At 34.1% G+C, this 14,139-nt stretch overlaps 1 protein-coding gene across 2 annotated transcripts in view; it reads right to left on the bottom strand.

Annotated features, from left to right (window-relative positions):
* Positions 1–3,684: 3,684 nt before the first annotated feature.
* Positions 3,685–14,139, bottom strand: part of LOC109111684 (zinc finger protein 704-like) — a 60,029-nt gene continuing 49,574 nt past the window's right edge. Inside the window, exons 5-9 of one of the 2 annotated variants that reach the window (XM_042751056.1) lie at positions 12,055–12,155; positions 11,449–11,704; positions 9,581–9,688; positions 7,755–7,876; positions 3,685–7,667 (exon numbers count right to left, since the gene is read on the bottom strand). In XM_042751056.1, the coding sequence (XP_042606990.1) occupies positions 7,556–7,667; positions 7,755–7,876; positions 9,581–9,688; positions 11,449–11,704; positions 12,055–12,155 (699 nt within the window). In that variant the 3' untranslated portion in view covers positions 3,685–7,555. The remainder of the gene's footprint in view (positions 7,668–7,754; positions 7,877–9,580; positions 9,689–11,448; positions 11,705–12,054; positions 12,156–14,139) is intronic. The other variant, XM_042751057.1, reaches the window with a different exon arrangement.

The following is a 14,139-nucleotide window of genomic DNA, read 5'->3' as shown; positions in this document are numbered from 1 at the left end:
CATTTGCATTCCTGCATAATATTTATAATGTATAGATATAGATAGGTCTGGGCAATATTAGCTTCATCTATCAAATTCTAACACAAGTTTAATAAAAGCTCAATATAATGTTCATGCACTATATAAAAGAAAACCAGTCACACTGGTGCCAGTACTAGTTTGCCTAACGTTCTGTTGTGTGTGAGAAACATTAAAGCTATTGTCAAATGTGCATTTCTAAGAGGCATGACGTGTCATGATAATTTGTGAAATGTTTACGGTACAAACACTGTCTTCTGATGATTTATAAAACCCACAATTAACTCTGGCTTAACAACTTTCACTCAAGCAGAAATCTGCTTTAAACCTGAAAGAAATAAAGAGCTGACATCAAAAATCACTAGTAACTTCACAAATATTAAATGACATCTTTAATTCAAACTTTATTCATACTTTTGGTGTGATCTTATCTAAATAAATGTTTTTTTTTTTCTTTTTCTCTTTCAACAGCACCATCAAAGTTGACAATTTTACAGCAAGACTTTTCAACATATACAGACAAGTTCAGCATGAACATCATCCCCAGGTAAAATGATTTACAAGCAGTTTGTTTATTAATTAAAAATGGCATGTTACACATTAGTTAAGAACACTTCCTTCACTGTTCATGTTCTATTATACACTATCGTCCAAAAGATTCTGAAAGAAATGAATAAAGTAATAAAGAAATCAATAACAAAATACATTACAAACAACAATAAATACACAAAAAATTTCAAAAAAGAAATAAAATATCAAATAAACGATCTTCTTTTGAATCCTGAAGAAATGCCAGTTTCCACAAAGCAGCACAGCTGTTTTCAACACTGATAATAACAAATGTTTCTTGAGCAGCAAATCAACATATTAGAATGATTTCTGAAGATCATGTGACACTGAAGAGATACTCATTTAAAAAACATATTTTAAAAGTATCTTACGTATGAATTGTATTACACATTTTTAATAATATACAAGATACTCATTTGAAAAACATATTTTAAAAGTATCTTACGTATGAATGGTAGTGACATGTAGCTACCGTATCAACAGTGCGTCTCCTCTTCCGTGAAGTACAGCTGACTACTTATAAATGTAATATTAATGCTATTGTGTAGGTTATTAACCCTTATGTGTTGTTGGGGACGTTTTCGTCCACTAGGGGGTAAAGTTGAGTCTTATTTTGGCCACAACTTTCTCTGTCTTTCAGCTAATGGAATGATTTTTGGTGACAAATCTTATTTTGACACATATTTTGGGAAAATGCTTTGAAAATTTTCAAAAACTCAACAATACACTGTGGGCAAATTCACTACCCTTTCGTTATGTTCGTGGATGAAAACATCCACTAAATTAAACTGCTGTAAAAATGTATCAGATAAATATTTTTTTTCAAATTTTTTGCATAAATCTATTAATCAACCTCAGTCCTGATCAAAAAACTACCAAATGTTTAAAAAAAATCCAAGATTTTAACTCTTTAATTACCAATTTCATAAATGATGTCACTGATTTGGGGAAAAAAACACACAAAATGACATATTTTCAATATAAAAAAGTGATTGTGGACTGGATTTTTTTTTACCTTTTATCACAGTCTTGGGCATGTCAAAGGTTAGTAACAACTTTGGCTTTGCTGCATTGTTAGTTTTTGTGCAGCGTTAGATTTAAACACACATACACACACACAATATAATATGGTGTTATACTCCATATAGCTTCATATACAAGTCAGAAACTAAGCTTTTTTTACACAGGCCTATCTAAAGGGTTAATGGTCCCACCTAGTGATCAACTGTAAAAAAAAATTTACCTCTTACCAACAGGGAAAACCACCAACAATCAAGAATGCATGATTATTTGGTGTCATGGCTTTGCAATCAAAAAATGTCGTTATAATGGAAGTCAATGGGGCAAAAACAGCCACGAACAACAAATGAGGGAGAAAAAATTAAAATCTAATGCTGCACAAAAACTAACAATGCAGCAAAGCCAAAGTTGTTACTAATCTTTGACATGCCCAAGACTGTGATAAAAGGTAAAAAAAAAATCCAGTCAACAATCACTTTTAATATTGAAAATATGTCATTTTGTGTGTTTTTGTTTTTTCCCAAAATCAGTGACGTCATTTATGAACTTGGTAATTAAAGAGTTAAAATCTTGGATTTTTTTTAAACATTTGGTAAAAATGATCAGGACCGAGGTTGATTAATAGATTTATGGAAAAAAAAATAGAAAAAAATATTTATCTGATACATTTTTACAGCAGTTTAATTTAGTGGATGTTTTCATCCACGAACATAACGAAAGCGCTCAGACATGTTGGACCACATTACATCTAAAATACATTTGCTTAAACTATAGCTCATGTCTCATGTAGCTCAGTCAATAGTGCTGGGCTTGAATCGCTCAGACATGTTGGACCACAGTACATGTAGTTAATATTACTCAGTATAATTACACTGTAACAAGGACACCTTAAAATAAAGTGTAACCACTTATGGGGACTTGTGATAATCTGTTCTTTTATATGTGCAGAAATATTCCTGTAATAAGAAGACAGTTTGAAGGTGTTTGCAGAACTGGATCCCTGGATGAGAGCAAGAGGCTCTTTGTGTGGGTGTATGATTTACACTTTTCACATCTTGTGTAACACATGTCTGTTTTTTTTCCAACTTCAGAAATCCACACAGTACATGATTTTTCCATTCAACCTGCAGAGATGGTCGTGAGGTCGCCATTGTGTCTGAGACTGAACTCTTGTCTGAGTGAACTGGGCGTGTTTGGAGCGTATGTCAGGTGGGATTATTTCTAGCAGATCTTTAACAAAACCTCTGCTTTTATTGTACAAGCATTCTTAAAATACACTGCATTACAGAATATAAGTGCAAAATTTTGCACACGCAGGAAAGGCAAAGACACAGTGTTCAATGAGTGCGTGGGCCACCTGCTGAGGACCAAGAGCTCGGAGCATGCTGATGGGGGAGTGGCTGCAGGAGTCAGTACTGGACAACCCACTGCTGGTCTGAACTACAGCACCACCTACTGGACTGGAGGAGAATGCATTACAGCTGACGTCAGGGGAATTCATCATCCTGGTGATTGATTTTCTACCTGCCATCTGTTTTATCAAAGGTTTAATGTGTGAAATATCTCCTACAGATGCAGTAATCAGTGGGGAGCACTTATGACTGAACATGAATATGACTGACAACTGAAGTGCATGAGAAGTAATCACTGATGTTTTATTAAATAGATTTTTATTTATTTATTTATTTTGTTGTTGTTGTTGGTTACTTTAACTATTCATGGAAGAAAAAAATGTATCATGATTTTCACAAAAATAGGAAGCAGCACAAGTAATGATGCTGAAAATTCAGCTTTGAATCACAGCAATAAAATACATTTCAACATATTTTAAAATAGAACATGGCCAATTTTAATTTAAATAGTATTTTACAATATTACAGTTTTGTTTTTTGATCTTTAATTAAATAAATGCAGCCCAAACCCAAACTTTTGAGTGGTAGTGTATATCTACCGTGGAAACATTATGTAATTTCAATGAAATGTAAAAAGCTGGAGATTATTTTCTAGACATGCACTAACACGCATAAAAACATACACAACCAAATAAAGAAGTAAAAATCGAATTCCAATCAAACATCTTTCTGAAATCCATGTTTATTTCATTCTCCACATTACAGCCACAGAAATCACACTCTCATCACCAACCGACCAAAAGTCAACACCAGAAACACCTCCATCCTCTCGTTCATTCACTCAACTCTAGACACGGCACTGTCAACTTCTGAAAAACAACAATGCTTCCAATAAAGCAAGAAAGTACAAAGATGATACAAGACATGCATCAAACACAATGACAAGACCTCAACAGTTAAACAAGGCCAAAAGAGTTGATCTGTACTGAATAGTAGGATTATTATGATGATGCTTTCTGAACACTTAAACATTCTGAAAATGTTACAAAGAAAGAAAGTGGAGTTTCTACACATTTTCTTGGGTGTTTAGCTTAATATCCTGGCTGAAAAGCAACAGGCAGTCAGTGAAGTTCGATTAACGGGGAACAGACAAACTAACGAGAAATCATCTACCGGAATGTGCAGGACAGAATGACGCACCGATCCACATAGTAACGTCCTCCTGCCTCACAATAGTATGTATGATCTACACAAAAAAATGAAAACGCATCAATGCAAGCGCCAACTGAAAATGAAAACTAAAGAAAAAACACCGAGTGGCTCTAACTACTTGATATGAAAGAAAATGAAAGAAACTTGTGTGAGACAGCCGATAAAACGAACTCAGATTACAGGCGTTTCATTTTGTAGATTGTACATTCGTTAATGCTTCTTTTCCCCCCGTTTCCCCTAAACCCAAAATATACAATGAATATATACACGTTATATTCACTACAGTGACATTTAACAACAAAAAGGCATTCTAGTATGGATTTTATATCATATCAAAGCCATATTTGAAGCATCACTGCCTGATTTTTGATGCTTAAAATCCCAATCTTCCAATGACTCTGTTCCTATGAAGAAAAACACAATGTTGAACATAGGAAACGATCTTTATTTGAAATCAAGACAGTGATGTTCCCCAGAAACAAGCCTGAATGATAGTCACCTGCAGTCACATGACAGACTGAGAGCCCCAAACCAACACGATGCCGCAAAGTACCGCCAAGTAAGCTTATAGTAGCAGGGTCAGTAAAAAATAAAAATAAAGACCCCATCCCTGACCCGATGAGAGAACCACGGCGGTCGCCAGGCAACCATTAAGCAATTGCTTTTTAAAAACTTCAATTTCTGCGTAAAAAAAGGGTACATAAAAATATAGGTTTTGTGCAGTACAAGTTAGTGCAATTATATTTTTTCCCTCTTGTTCTTCTCATTGGCACTTAGTGAAAGTTACGCTCATGAGAGGGACGCTCTTTCCTTTCTGCCCTCTGGGAAAGAGAAGACGAAGCTGCTCTAAGCTGTGATTGGACAATATATTTTAATGTATTCGATCATTTGGCAATTACACACCTGCCCAATTGTTTCTTTGATTTTAACCATCATTAATGGTTCAGCTGCTACATTTTAATTCCCAGTTTTGGTTTATCTGATGAAAGCTTAAACATGATTTAATTCCCATACACTGAAGGTGAAAAATAATGCAAAATATTTTGAAACAAAAAGCTACCAGCTTGGGTTGGATTAGAATTTCTGCTAACACTTTACAATACGGTTCATTAGTTAACATTAGTTAACATGAAATAATAATTAACAATAGTTCTTCAGCATTTATTAATCTTAGGTAATGTTAATTTCAACATTTACTAATGCATTATTAAAATCAACAGTTGTGCTCGTTAACAATAGTTAATGCACTGCTAATGAGCATGAGCTAATGATGAACGACTGTATTCTCATTAACTAACATTAAGAAATATTAATAAATACTGTAATAAATGTACTGTTCTTCGTTCGTTCATGGTAGTTAATACATTAACTAACAGTAACTAATGAACCGTATTGTAAAGTGTTACCAAATTTCTTTTTTAAGGAATAATTTGACCCCAAAATAACAAATGCAAAAAAAAAAAAAAAAAAAAATAAAGATTTTTGAAATGTTTCTTTATATACATACCTTAAAAGGATAGTGTACCCAAAAATCTCAATCATTCGTCATGTAGTTTCATACCTGTATGACTTTTTCTTTAGTGGAATGCAAAAGGAGATATTTTGAAAAATGGCTTGCCATCTCTGGTTTTTCTGTCCATACAATAAAAGCAAATAGGGTCCGATGCTGTTTATAAACCCCTCGCCCTTCAATTGTATAGACAAAAAATACTTCTAAAATATCTTTTTATGTTTCACACAAGTCAAACAGGTTTGAAACGACATGAGGGTGAGCAAATGATGACAGAATGTTTATTTTGGGGTGAACTGTTCCTTTAAGATACAGAACACATTCAAATGTCCAATGACTGTCAGTGTTTCATGGGTTCACTGCAATATATATATATATATATATATATATACAGAGAGAGAGAGTCTTGATTTCCAGTACAAATATTTAAACACCCTTAAATTAAGATACATTTACTTCGATATCATGACTTATTTTCTGAATACATATAATAAACGTGAGTTTATGCTTAAAACCAGAAGAAAAAAATCTAGAAAAAAAAAACAATTTCGAAGGGAAAACAAGATTTGTTTTCTTGCTTTTAAGCATAAACACTTAATTTTGATACATTTTTAAGAAAACAAGCTATTTTCATTCTCAAGCAGATGTATCTTGATGTTTAGGTATTTGTATACGAGACAAAAATCCACAACAAATATGTTTAGTTTGCAGTGTAACAGCTCAGAGGGTCAGAGAGCACAGTGCACACCGTTACATGAAGACAACACATGATCACCTCCATGTGAAAAAAAAGCAAGCACAGTGGAAGACGTCTACACGTTATCAGAGCAAGCGTTTTTTTTACGTGAATAATGAAAAGCAAATAATTCCTTAGGAAGCATAATGTGGGCCGAATTCGCTGTGTTTGTGTAGAAAACACTCGATTTCTGGATCACATTAGACTGGGATGACTTCCCTCGACAGCAGATCGTCTGTTAACTCGGTTAAAGTGCCTGCCATTAAATTAATACTGTGGACTGGCAGGAATAAACCTCATAGCTTATGAAGAGGCAGTTGATCTGTGAGGGACAGAATAGTTTGGGTGTGTTAGCGCAGAGAGAGGCCAGTTTACATTCCTGCACTACAACTGCTCGCGCTGAAGTACACTAAAGGCTCATTCTCGTTTAGAGGTATTACTTTAGCAATACGTGTTGAAACAGTTCTTGACTATTTGCTAAAACGCTCAACGCACCGTTTCTGATGCGATGCTAAACTGTACTCTGTTTGATCAGAATAGAGATGGCCGTTAAAAAGTGCTTGTAGGCAAAACGAAGCGGTAAGTCCAGAAACAGTTTGATTTGGAAGTTGTTTGAAGCTTAAATGATGATGAGTTGCTCGGTAAGTGCAACCAGGTTTAAGAGGGTTAACTGTTTAAAATACTCAATAATACCCATCAAAAATAGCTTAGGGAGTTTTTAACAGTAAAAAACTGCTATGTATAAAGTCTGCCACACTTAAAATCCTGAAAAATCGTTAGCTGTATTCCACAGAATGCACGCAAAACATGAAGGTATGATAAACTGCCTGGAAAATCTGCTTTGAATGTTTCGTTTCTGGATTACTTAAGAAAAGCCTCTTTTTGCCTTAATATGCAATGCAGCAAAAGCTTTTTTTCTCTTTTTTTTTGCTTTTTATCAGTCTCAGTGTTCCACTATGGAAGCGGTAAGAAAAGAGCACCCCTTGTGGCCTGGAGGAATCAGTGACATTAAAAAGGCCACATGCTTCAGACGGACACATCTCAGCTCATGAAGCTCACTCTGAGAGACACCGGCGCTCAGTCCGTGGAACAGCCGCAGTAAAAGAGCACGTTTTGAAGTGCGGTAAAGGATGAAGCTCAGTCAGTGAAGCGCTGGCAGGCCTTCTTCCAGCGGCACGCTGTGCACCACAGGTCCCTCTTTTCCATGCCGTACACCTTTCGGCACTTCTTGGCTTCGCCACGCGGTTTCCTGGGAATGCATGTCACATAGTTTCCATTTCAGCTGTGATGCAAGGCTTTAAAAACATCTTAAACCAAAAGCATCTGGACAGCTTACCTGGTTCCAGTAGTGGGTTTGGAAGTGGAGGTGGTGCTGGCGTGTGTTTTGCTGACAGTGGTGTGGTTAACAGGCTGTCTCTTCTCACCGATGCTAACAGTGCGGATCTGAGTCATCGGGCCCTGCAAAAGCACTTCATGTTAAAGGTGATCTTAAGGTGAAGTTAAGACTTGTTTACATCTCAGCTGGCACTTCTACCATTCAAAATTTGGAGTCAAGTAAGATTTTTTAAATATGTCTCTTATACTCATCAAAGTTGTGTTTATTTGATATAAAATACAGTAAAAATTCTAAATATTTTGAAATATTATCACAATTTTTAAATAGCTGTTTTCTATTTGAATATATTTTAAAGTGTAATTTATTCCTGTGATCAAAGCTGAATTTTCAGGATCATTACTCCAGTCTTCAGTGTCACATGATCCTTCAGAAATCAGTCTAATATGATGATTTGATGCTCAAAAAATATTTCTTATTCTGCTTAATATTTTTTTTTTTTTTTTGGTATGTTATTCAGGATTAATTTGATGCATATTAAGTTTAAAAGAACAGCATTTATTTGAAACAGAAATATTTTGTAACATTATAAATACCTTTACTGTCAATTTTGATTAATTCAGCTCATCTTTGCTAAATAAAAGTATTAATTTCTAAAAAAAAAAAAAAACTTATTGACTCCAAACCTTTGAATAGTATAGTGTGTATATTTATCATAATTAGTAATAAAAGTAATTGTTGTTAAACGATTAATCGCGATTAATCGCATCCAAAATAAAAGTTTTTGTTTACATAATATATGTGTGTGTACTGTGTATATTTATTATTTGTATATAAATATACACACATACATGTATATATTCCAGAAAAATATATATGAATATAAATATATGCATGTAAATACTTTAAATATAAATTTAAATATATGTAAATATTTTCAAAATCTATACTGTATGTGTGTGTATTTATATATCCATAATACTGTAAATATACACAGAACACACATATTACGCAAACAAAAACTTTTATTTTGGATGCGATTAATCGCGATTAATCGTTTGACAGCGCTATATTATATTATATTATATTATATTACTCTATAATAGAAAAATACTGTGATTTTTACATTTTCTGCCAAAAATATAAAAAAGTACGTGCTGTTTGTGCAAAACAATGTTAGTTCCCTGTTCACACCAAGAACGATAACTATAAAGATAACGTTATTAGCGTCCATACCAGCGAACGATATCGTCTATTTATTCCAAGCGCACACTCATCTGCCGCTTTAAATTTTCCAGCTTGTCACAGCAGGACTGATTCTGATTGGCTGTCAGTGTTTGTATCATTCATCCTCTGGAAACAATCGTTGTAGAAGTGATTCTAATAATATTGTTTCTCTGTGCCTTTATCGTTATAGCTGTGGTGTGGACTCTGCTATTCTTTAATATTCAGAACGATTTTCAGAACTATATCTTTATCGTTATCTTTATAGTCATACGTACTTGTTCTATAACAGCAGTTCCCTGATCATAATATACATTCATGATAAACTGCATCTTTTTGACAGGCACTAGATGTCTGCAGTTCCTTTGTTGTCAACCTGTAACAAGGGTTTGGCATCTACTTTCTTAGCTTTGCAAAAGCATCTGAGACAGGAAACCAAAAGTCATGCAAGTGCAACTTCTGAAAGACCCCAAGAGACAGAGAAAGACAAGCTGAGAGTGACAAACGATTTCAACCTTTAGTGAGTCCAGTCTTTTACAAGGTGACAAACGCTGTCGACTACGTCTCTGAGAGGAAGAAAACAAGAAAGAAAGAAGCCATCTCACCGGTAGAGCTTTATATATGACAGGGGGCGACTGCCAGGATACACTAATCCTATCCTCACTGTGAGGCGGATCAGAGGGCATGCTGGGAATGCTGACAGGGGTTGTAGCCTGAAAAACATAGTGTGTGTAAGAAGCGGTATTAGCAAAGCCAGCAGAGAGAGAAAGAGAAAACACTGTTAAGTACAACCACATCCCACCGAGAGCCAAGAAGAGCTGCCTCAAAGATGAGCCAGTGACCTCAGGCACATGAGAAATGGTTCAAAACAGACTGTCTGAGCAGCAGAGGGCAGATACGGCTCCTGAAATCATGGCCTTCGCTGACCTTGTCACCCCGACCCATAAATACTTCAACAAAATGGACCCCAGCAATTAAAGAGACCCAAGTGTATGCAGTAGTCTGGGTTTGATATTGAACAGAACCCCCTTAATCAGGTGAACCCTCAGTATAAATCTCTGACCCGTCTGAAAGGTCATTCATTCTATCTGGGATCAAAATTCTCAAGAAACTGAAAAAACATAGATTTACAGTGGTGGCCAAAATGATTAGAAGACTAGTATTTTCAGCAGCTAAAAATGGTTTTAATAAATATATATAATTTATATATATATAATAACATAGATTTACAGCTAAAAATGGTTTTAAGTCAGTTATTTCTATCTTTTTTACAATTACTTGCAAAATTAATGTTTGGAAAAGTAAACTGATATTTTCTACTGACACACTACAGCAAAAAATAGAAATAACTGACTTAAAACTATTTTTAGCTGCTAAAAAATATTAGCCTTCTAATAATTTTGGCCACCACTGTATATATAAATAAATAAGACATTGTAGTTATATGTGGTAGTATTTTCATGCTTTAATTTGTCTTTCTTAATTTGAAAATCACTGTATTCCAGTATTTGTTCTGTAATCCAGAAAAATTAATTTGTTATTGTAGTGAAAATCTAATAAGAATAATTCAGAATGAGAAGTACAGTAAAAAAAAAAAAAAAAAAAAAAAAAAAAAAATCTTAAAACATATATGAAGATATTTTTTAATATTCTCTTATAATTTTCCTCATTCGTGGCAAGCACACACAACCACAATTTGCATGCTTTATATAGGAAACCCGTTTATTATACGCAGTGATCGTGGATTAAACTGCTTGAATCATATGGATTAGATTTCATTGGATTGTTTTAAAATTAACAATTTTTGATTGAAAATAAAATAATAAAAAAATCATTCATGAGAGAATATTAAAAATATCTTTCTTGTCTTCCAAAGATGAGGTCTTAATGTGAGGTAAATAAATGTTAAATTTTTGGGTAAACTTTCCTGTTAATCCACATTATGCTAGTGAGAATGTAGGAAGAACTGAAATTAATTGTTATGAAAATAATGTAATATTGGCAAAATAATGCAAAAAAGGTCCTAAAATTGGATGTAGCTTCTCCACACAAAATATATAGTCATACAAAAATGTGAAAAAAAAAAAAAAAAAACATTTTTTAGATTGTCATTAACCAAACAGTTGATGCTCCCCATTGACTTCCATTTTTTCCCCCATTAGAGAGAGATCTCATATAGGTTTGGAACAACATGAACAGGAACATGTCCCTGACTGTGATAGAGAGAGATCTTGTGATAGAGAGAGATCTGAGTCGCATTAATAACTAAAACAGAAAAACAGACCCTTTCCTAGAAAATAAAAAAACATAGTATTTCCACAAAAAAAAAATCACACACCCACACACAGACTGACAAAAGCGTCCACGAAGACTTCATCGCTACACATCAAACCCATAATATGATCCGTCTGCACAGAGCCTCAAAACTGAACCAGTGCACTGAACAAGATGAGCAGATGCAGAGTGATGTCACCTGGTAAGCGTGGTCAGTGCGGATATGGCACAGCGCCGACGGTGCTGATTGGCTGAGTGGGGTGTGGATCATGTGGGCGGGCTCAGATCGAGACGCATCACAAGTCAAGATGGGGAAGACGGGGGGCGGGCCGGACGTAGTAGGTGACGTGGGCGTGAGGTTGGACAGCCCCTCCGAAAGCGTGTCCATGTTCACCTCGATTTCAGAGTAGTAGAAATCCTCCTCGCCATCGCTGTAGTCAGAATCTCCATTTCGCCTGAAAACACACAATACTAAACTTACACAGGCCTAAGTGCACGCTAGTGTGCGGCCAGCAGGGGGCAGCAGTGCCAGCACTTTAACAGAGGTTTATATGGTAAGGTCAGGGAGCAACAAGAGGCTATAAAAACACCCCGTTACCTCCTGTTATGGTGCTCAGAGCTCCCTGACAGACAATCTGGGCCCTCCAGATTCATCTCCAGTCCAAAAGCAAAGAGTCAAACTTCCATTTGAAAGTTAACAGTATACTTCTCTTTAAAAAAGAGAGCCGTTCTGTCTCATTTCTGTGTAGAAGACTGCATGTTCAAACTGCATAAGAAAGGTGTGATGTGTGTGATTGAGGCTCACCCCAGGTGCACGGTGCGGATGTGGCGCTGGATCCCTGAGGAAGTGCTGAGGACTTTTTCACAGTTCTTCCACAGACACTTAAACATCACCTTCATGGAGTTCTGGAACAAACAAACACACGAGTTACATGTGAAGGACATATCAGGAACTTTGAAGTGGGCATAGAATATTTCAGGTTTTGGTTCAGTCAGGGCGGCATATCAGGAATCAATTTGACAATGACAGGCCTGTAAGATTTAGATTTTTGAGTATTTTATCAAGTCAGTGGGTCAATATTTAATCAGATTTTTTTTTTTTTTTTTTTTTTTAAGTATAAAGGTTAAAAAAACATACAGCACACCTAAGCCTGCAAACTCTGAATGATGTCTGCATGCAAAGTGATTGGGCAAAGAAATTTGATTTCGGGGGACAAGACAGACAAACAGAACGCTTAAAAAAATATCAGTATAGTCCTGCCATATTGCTATAAATATAAAACACACTTCAAAGAGAATAATATTAGTATGAGCAAGTGTTCTAAAAATACAGTATATATTGTAGCAATGCTATTTTAGTATTATTTATACACTTTAGTGTATACACATAGTACACTTAGTATTTATTATTTTGAAAATTTGCATTTATTTTATTTATCATTTTAGCTTACATTATAGTAATTTTGTTGTTTCTCTTCAGCTTTTATTTATATTTGATTTCAGTTTTAGTTTTAGTAATCAATATAGTCCTGCCTTATTGCTGTAAATATAAAACCCACTTTAAAGATGAATTATGAGAATAGTAATTATTACATGCATCTTTAAGTGTTCTTAATATCTGAGGTATTTGTTGCAATGTTATTTTAGGATTATTTATAAAGTATTATGCTATTTATATTTTGAATTAGCATTTATTTTATATTTTACATTTTTATTTCAATTTTGGTCATTTTTATTAATTGTATTTTATTTATCTGTATTTCAGTTTTAGTAATTTTAATACTAAAGTTTAAACTTATTTTACTTCAGCTACCTGTAGCTGTCAAGGCAAAATTTCAAATTTGCATTTAAGTTATTCATCTAATAGTTATATTTATATTTTATTTTATTTCAGATTTATTTAACAACATTTTTTTAATCATTTTGATTAAGAATATCAACAGTCCTGCCTTATTGCTATAAATATAAAACCCACTTTCAAGAATAATTATTACAGAATAATAATTAAGAGCATCTTTAAGTGTTCTGAATATCTGAGATATTTTGTAGCAATGTTTTAAAAAAATGGTATTATTCATAAACCACTATATTTATTTTGAATTAGCATTTATTTTATATTTTTATGTTTTATTTCAATTTTAGTTAACATTTTAGTTTTTAATTTATATCTTCTTTATTTCAGTTTTAGTTTTAGCACTAAAGCTTAAACTTGTTTTATTTCCATTAGTTGTCAAGGCAAAATTTAAAATTTGCATATAAGTTTTACGTTTTTCATCACATACTTATATTTATATTTTATTTTATTTCAGCTTTATTTAACAAAAAAGGAAAGAACACCTTGAAGAGCCAAATATAATTTGGCAGTAGAAATTCCCTCCAGCACAAAGGCCCTTCACTGCTGCAGTGACACAACTATTAAAACAGTTCAAAACAACAGTGACACTGCCAGATGATGTGTGTGGGATACTCACACCTCCTGCGCCCTTCTGTCACTTTCACCAGCACTCGTTTCCCCTCTTGCTCTAAATCTCATCTCTGTTTGTCTAACATGCTTGATTCCTGAGTTTCTATAGGTGATTCAAACAATGAGTCAGCCTCTCACATGCTGCAATACACTCTAAAATCAACACTCAAGTACATGAAATAAAATACTCGCCAGTTACATTTTCTGTGCTTGATCAAAAATAAAAAGAGAAATATGAAATATTACAAATTTTTTTTTTTTTTTTTTAGTTTTTGAAATATATATTGAAAATTATTTTAAATTATAGTAATAGAACGGCACAGTGCACACAAAAGTGTTTTTTTACATTGAAGAAATGTATTGCTGTGATAAATTTTCAGCATCATTACGGCAGTCTTCAGTGTCACATGATCCTTCGAAAATCAT

This window comes from Cyprinus carpio, chromosome B23 (assembly GCF_018340385.1).
Source record: "Cyprinus carpio isolate SPL01 chromosome B23, ASM1834038v1, whole genome shotgun sequence".
Taxonomy (NCBI): domain Eukaryota; kingdom Metazoa; phylum Chordata; class Actinopteri; order Cypriniformes; family Cyprinidae; genus Cyprinus; species Cyprinus carpio.
This window is presented reverse-complemented; position numbering and strand designations above follow the sequence as displayed.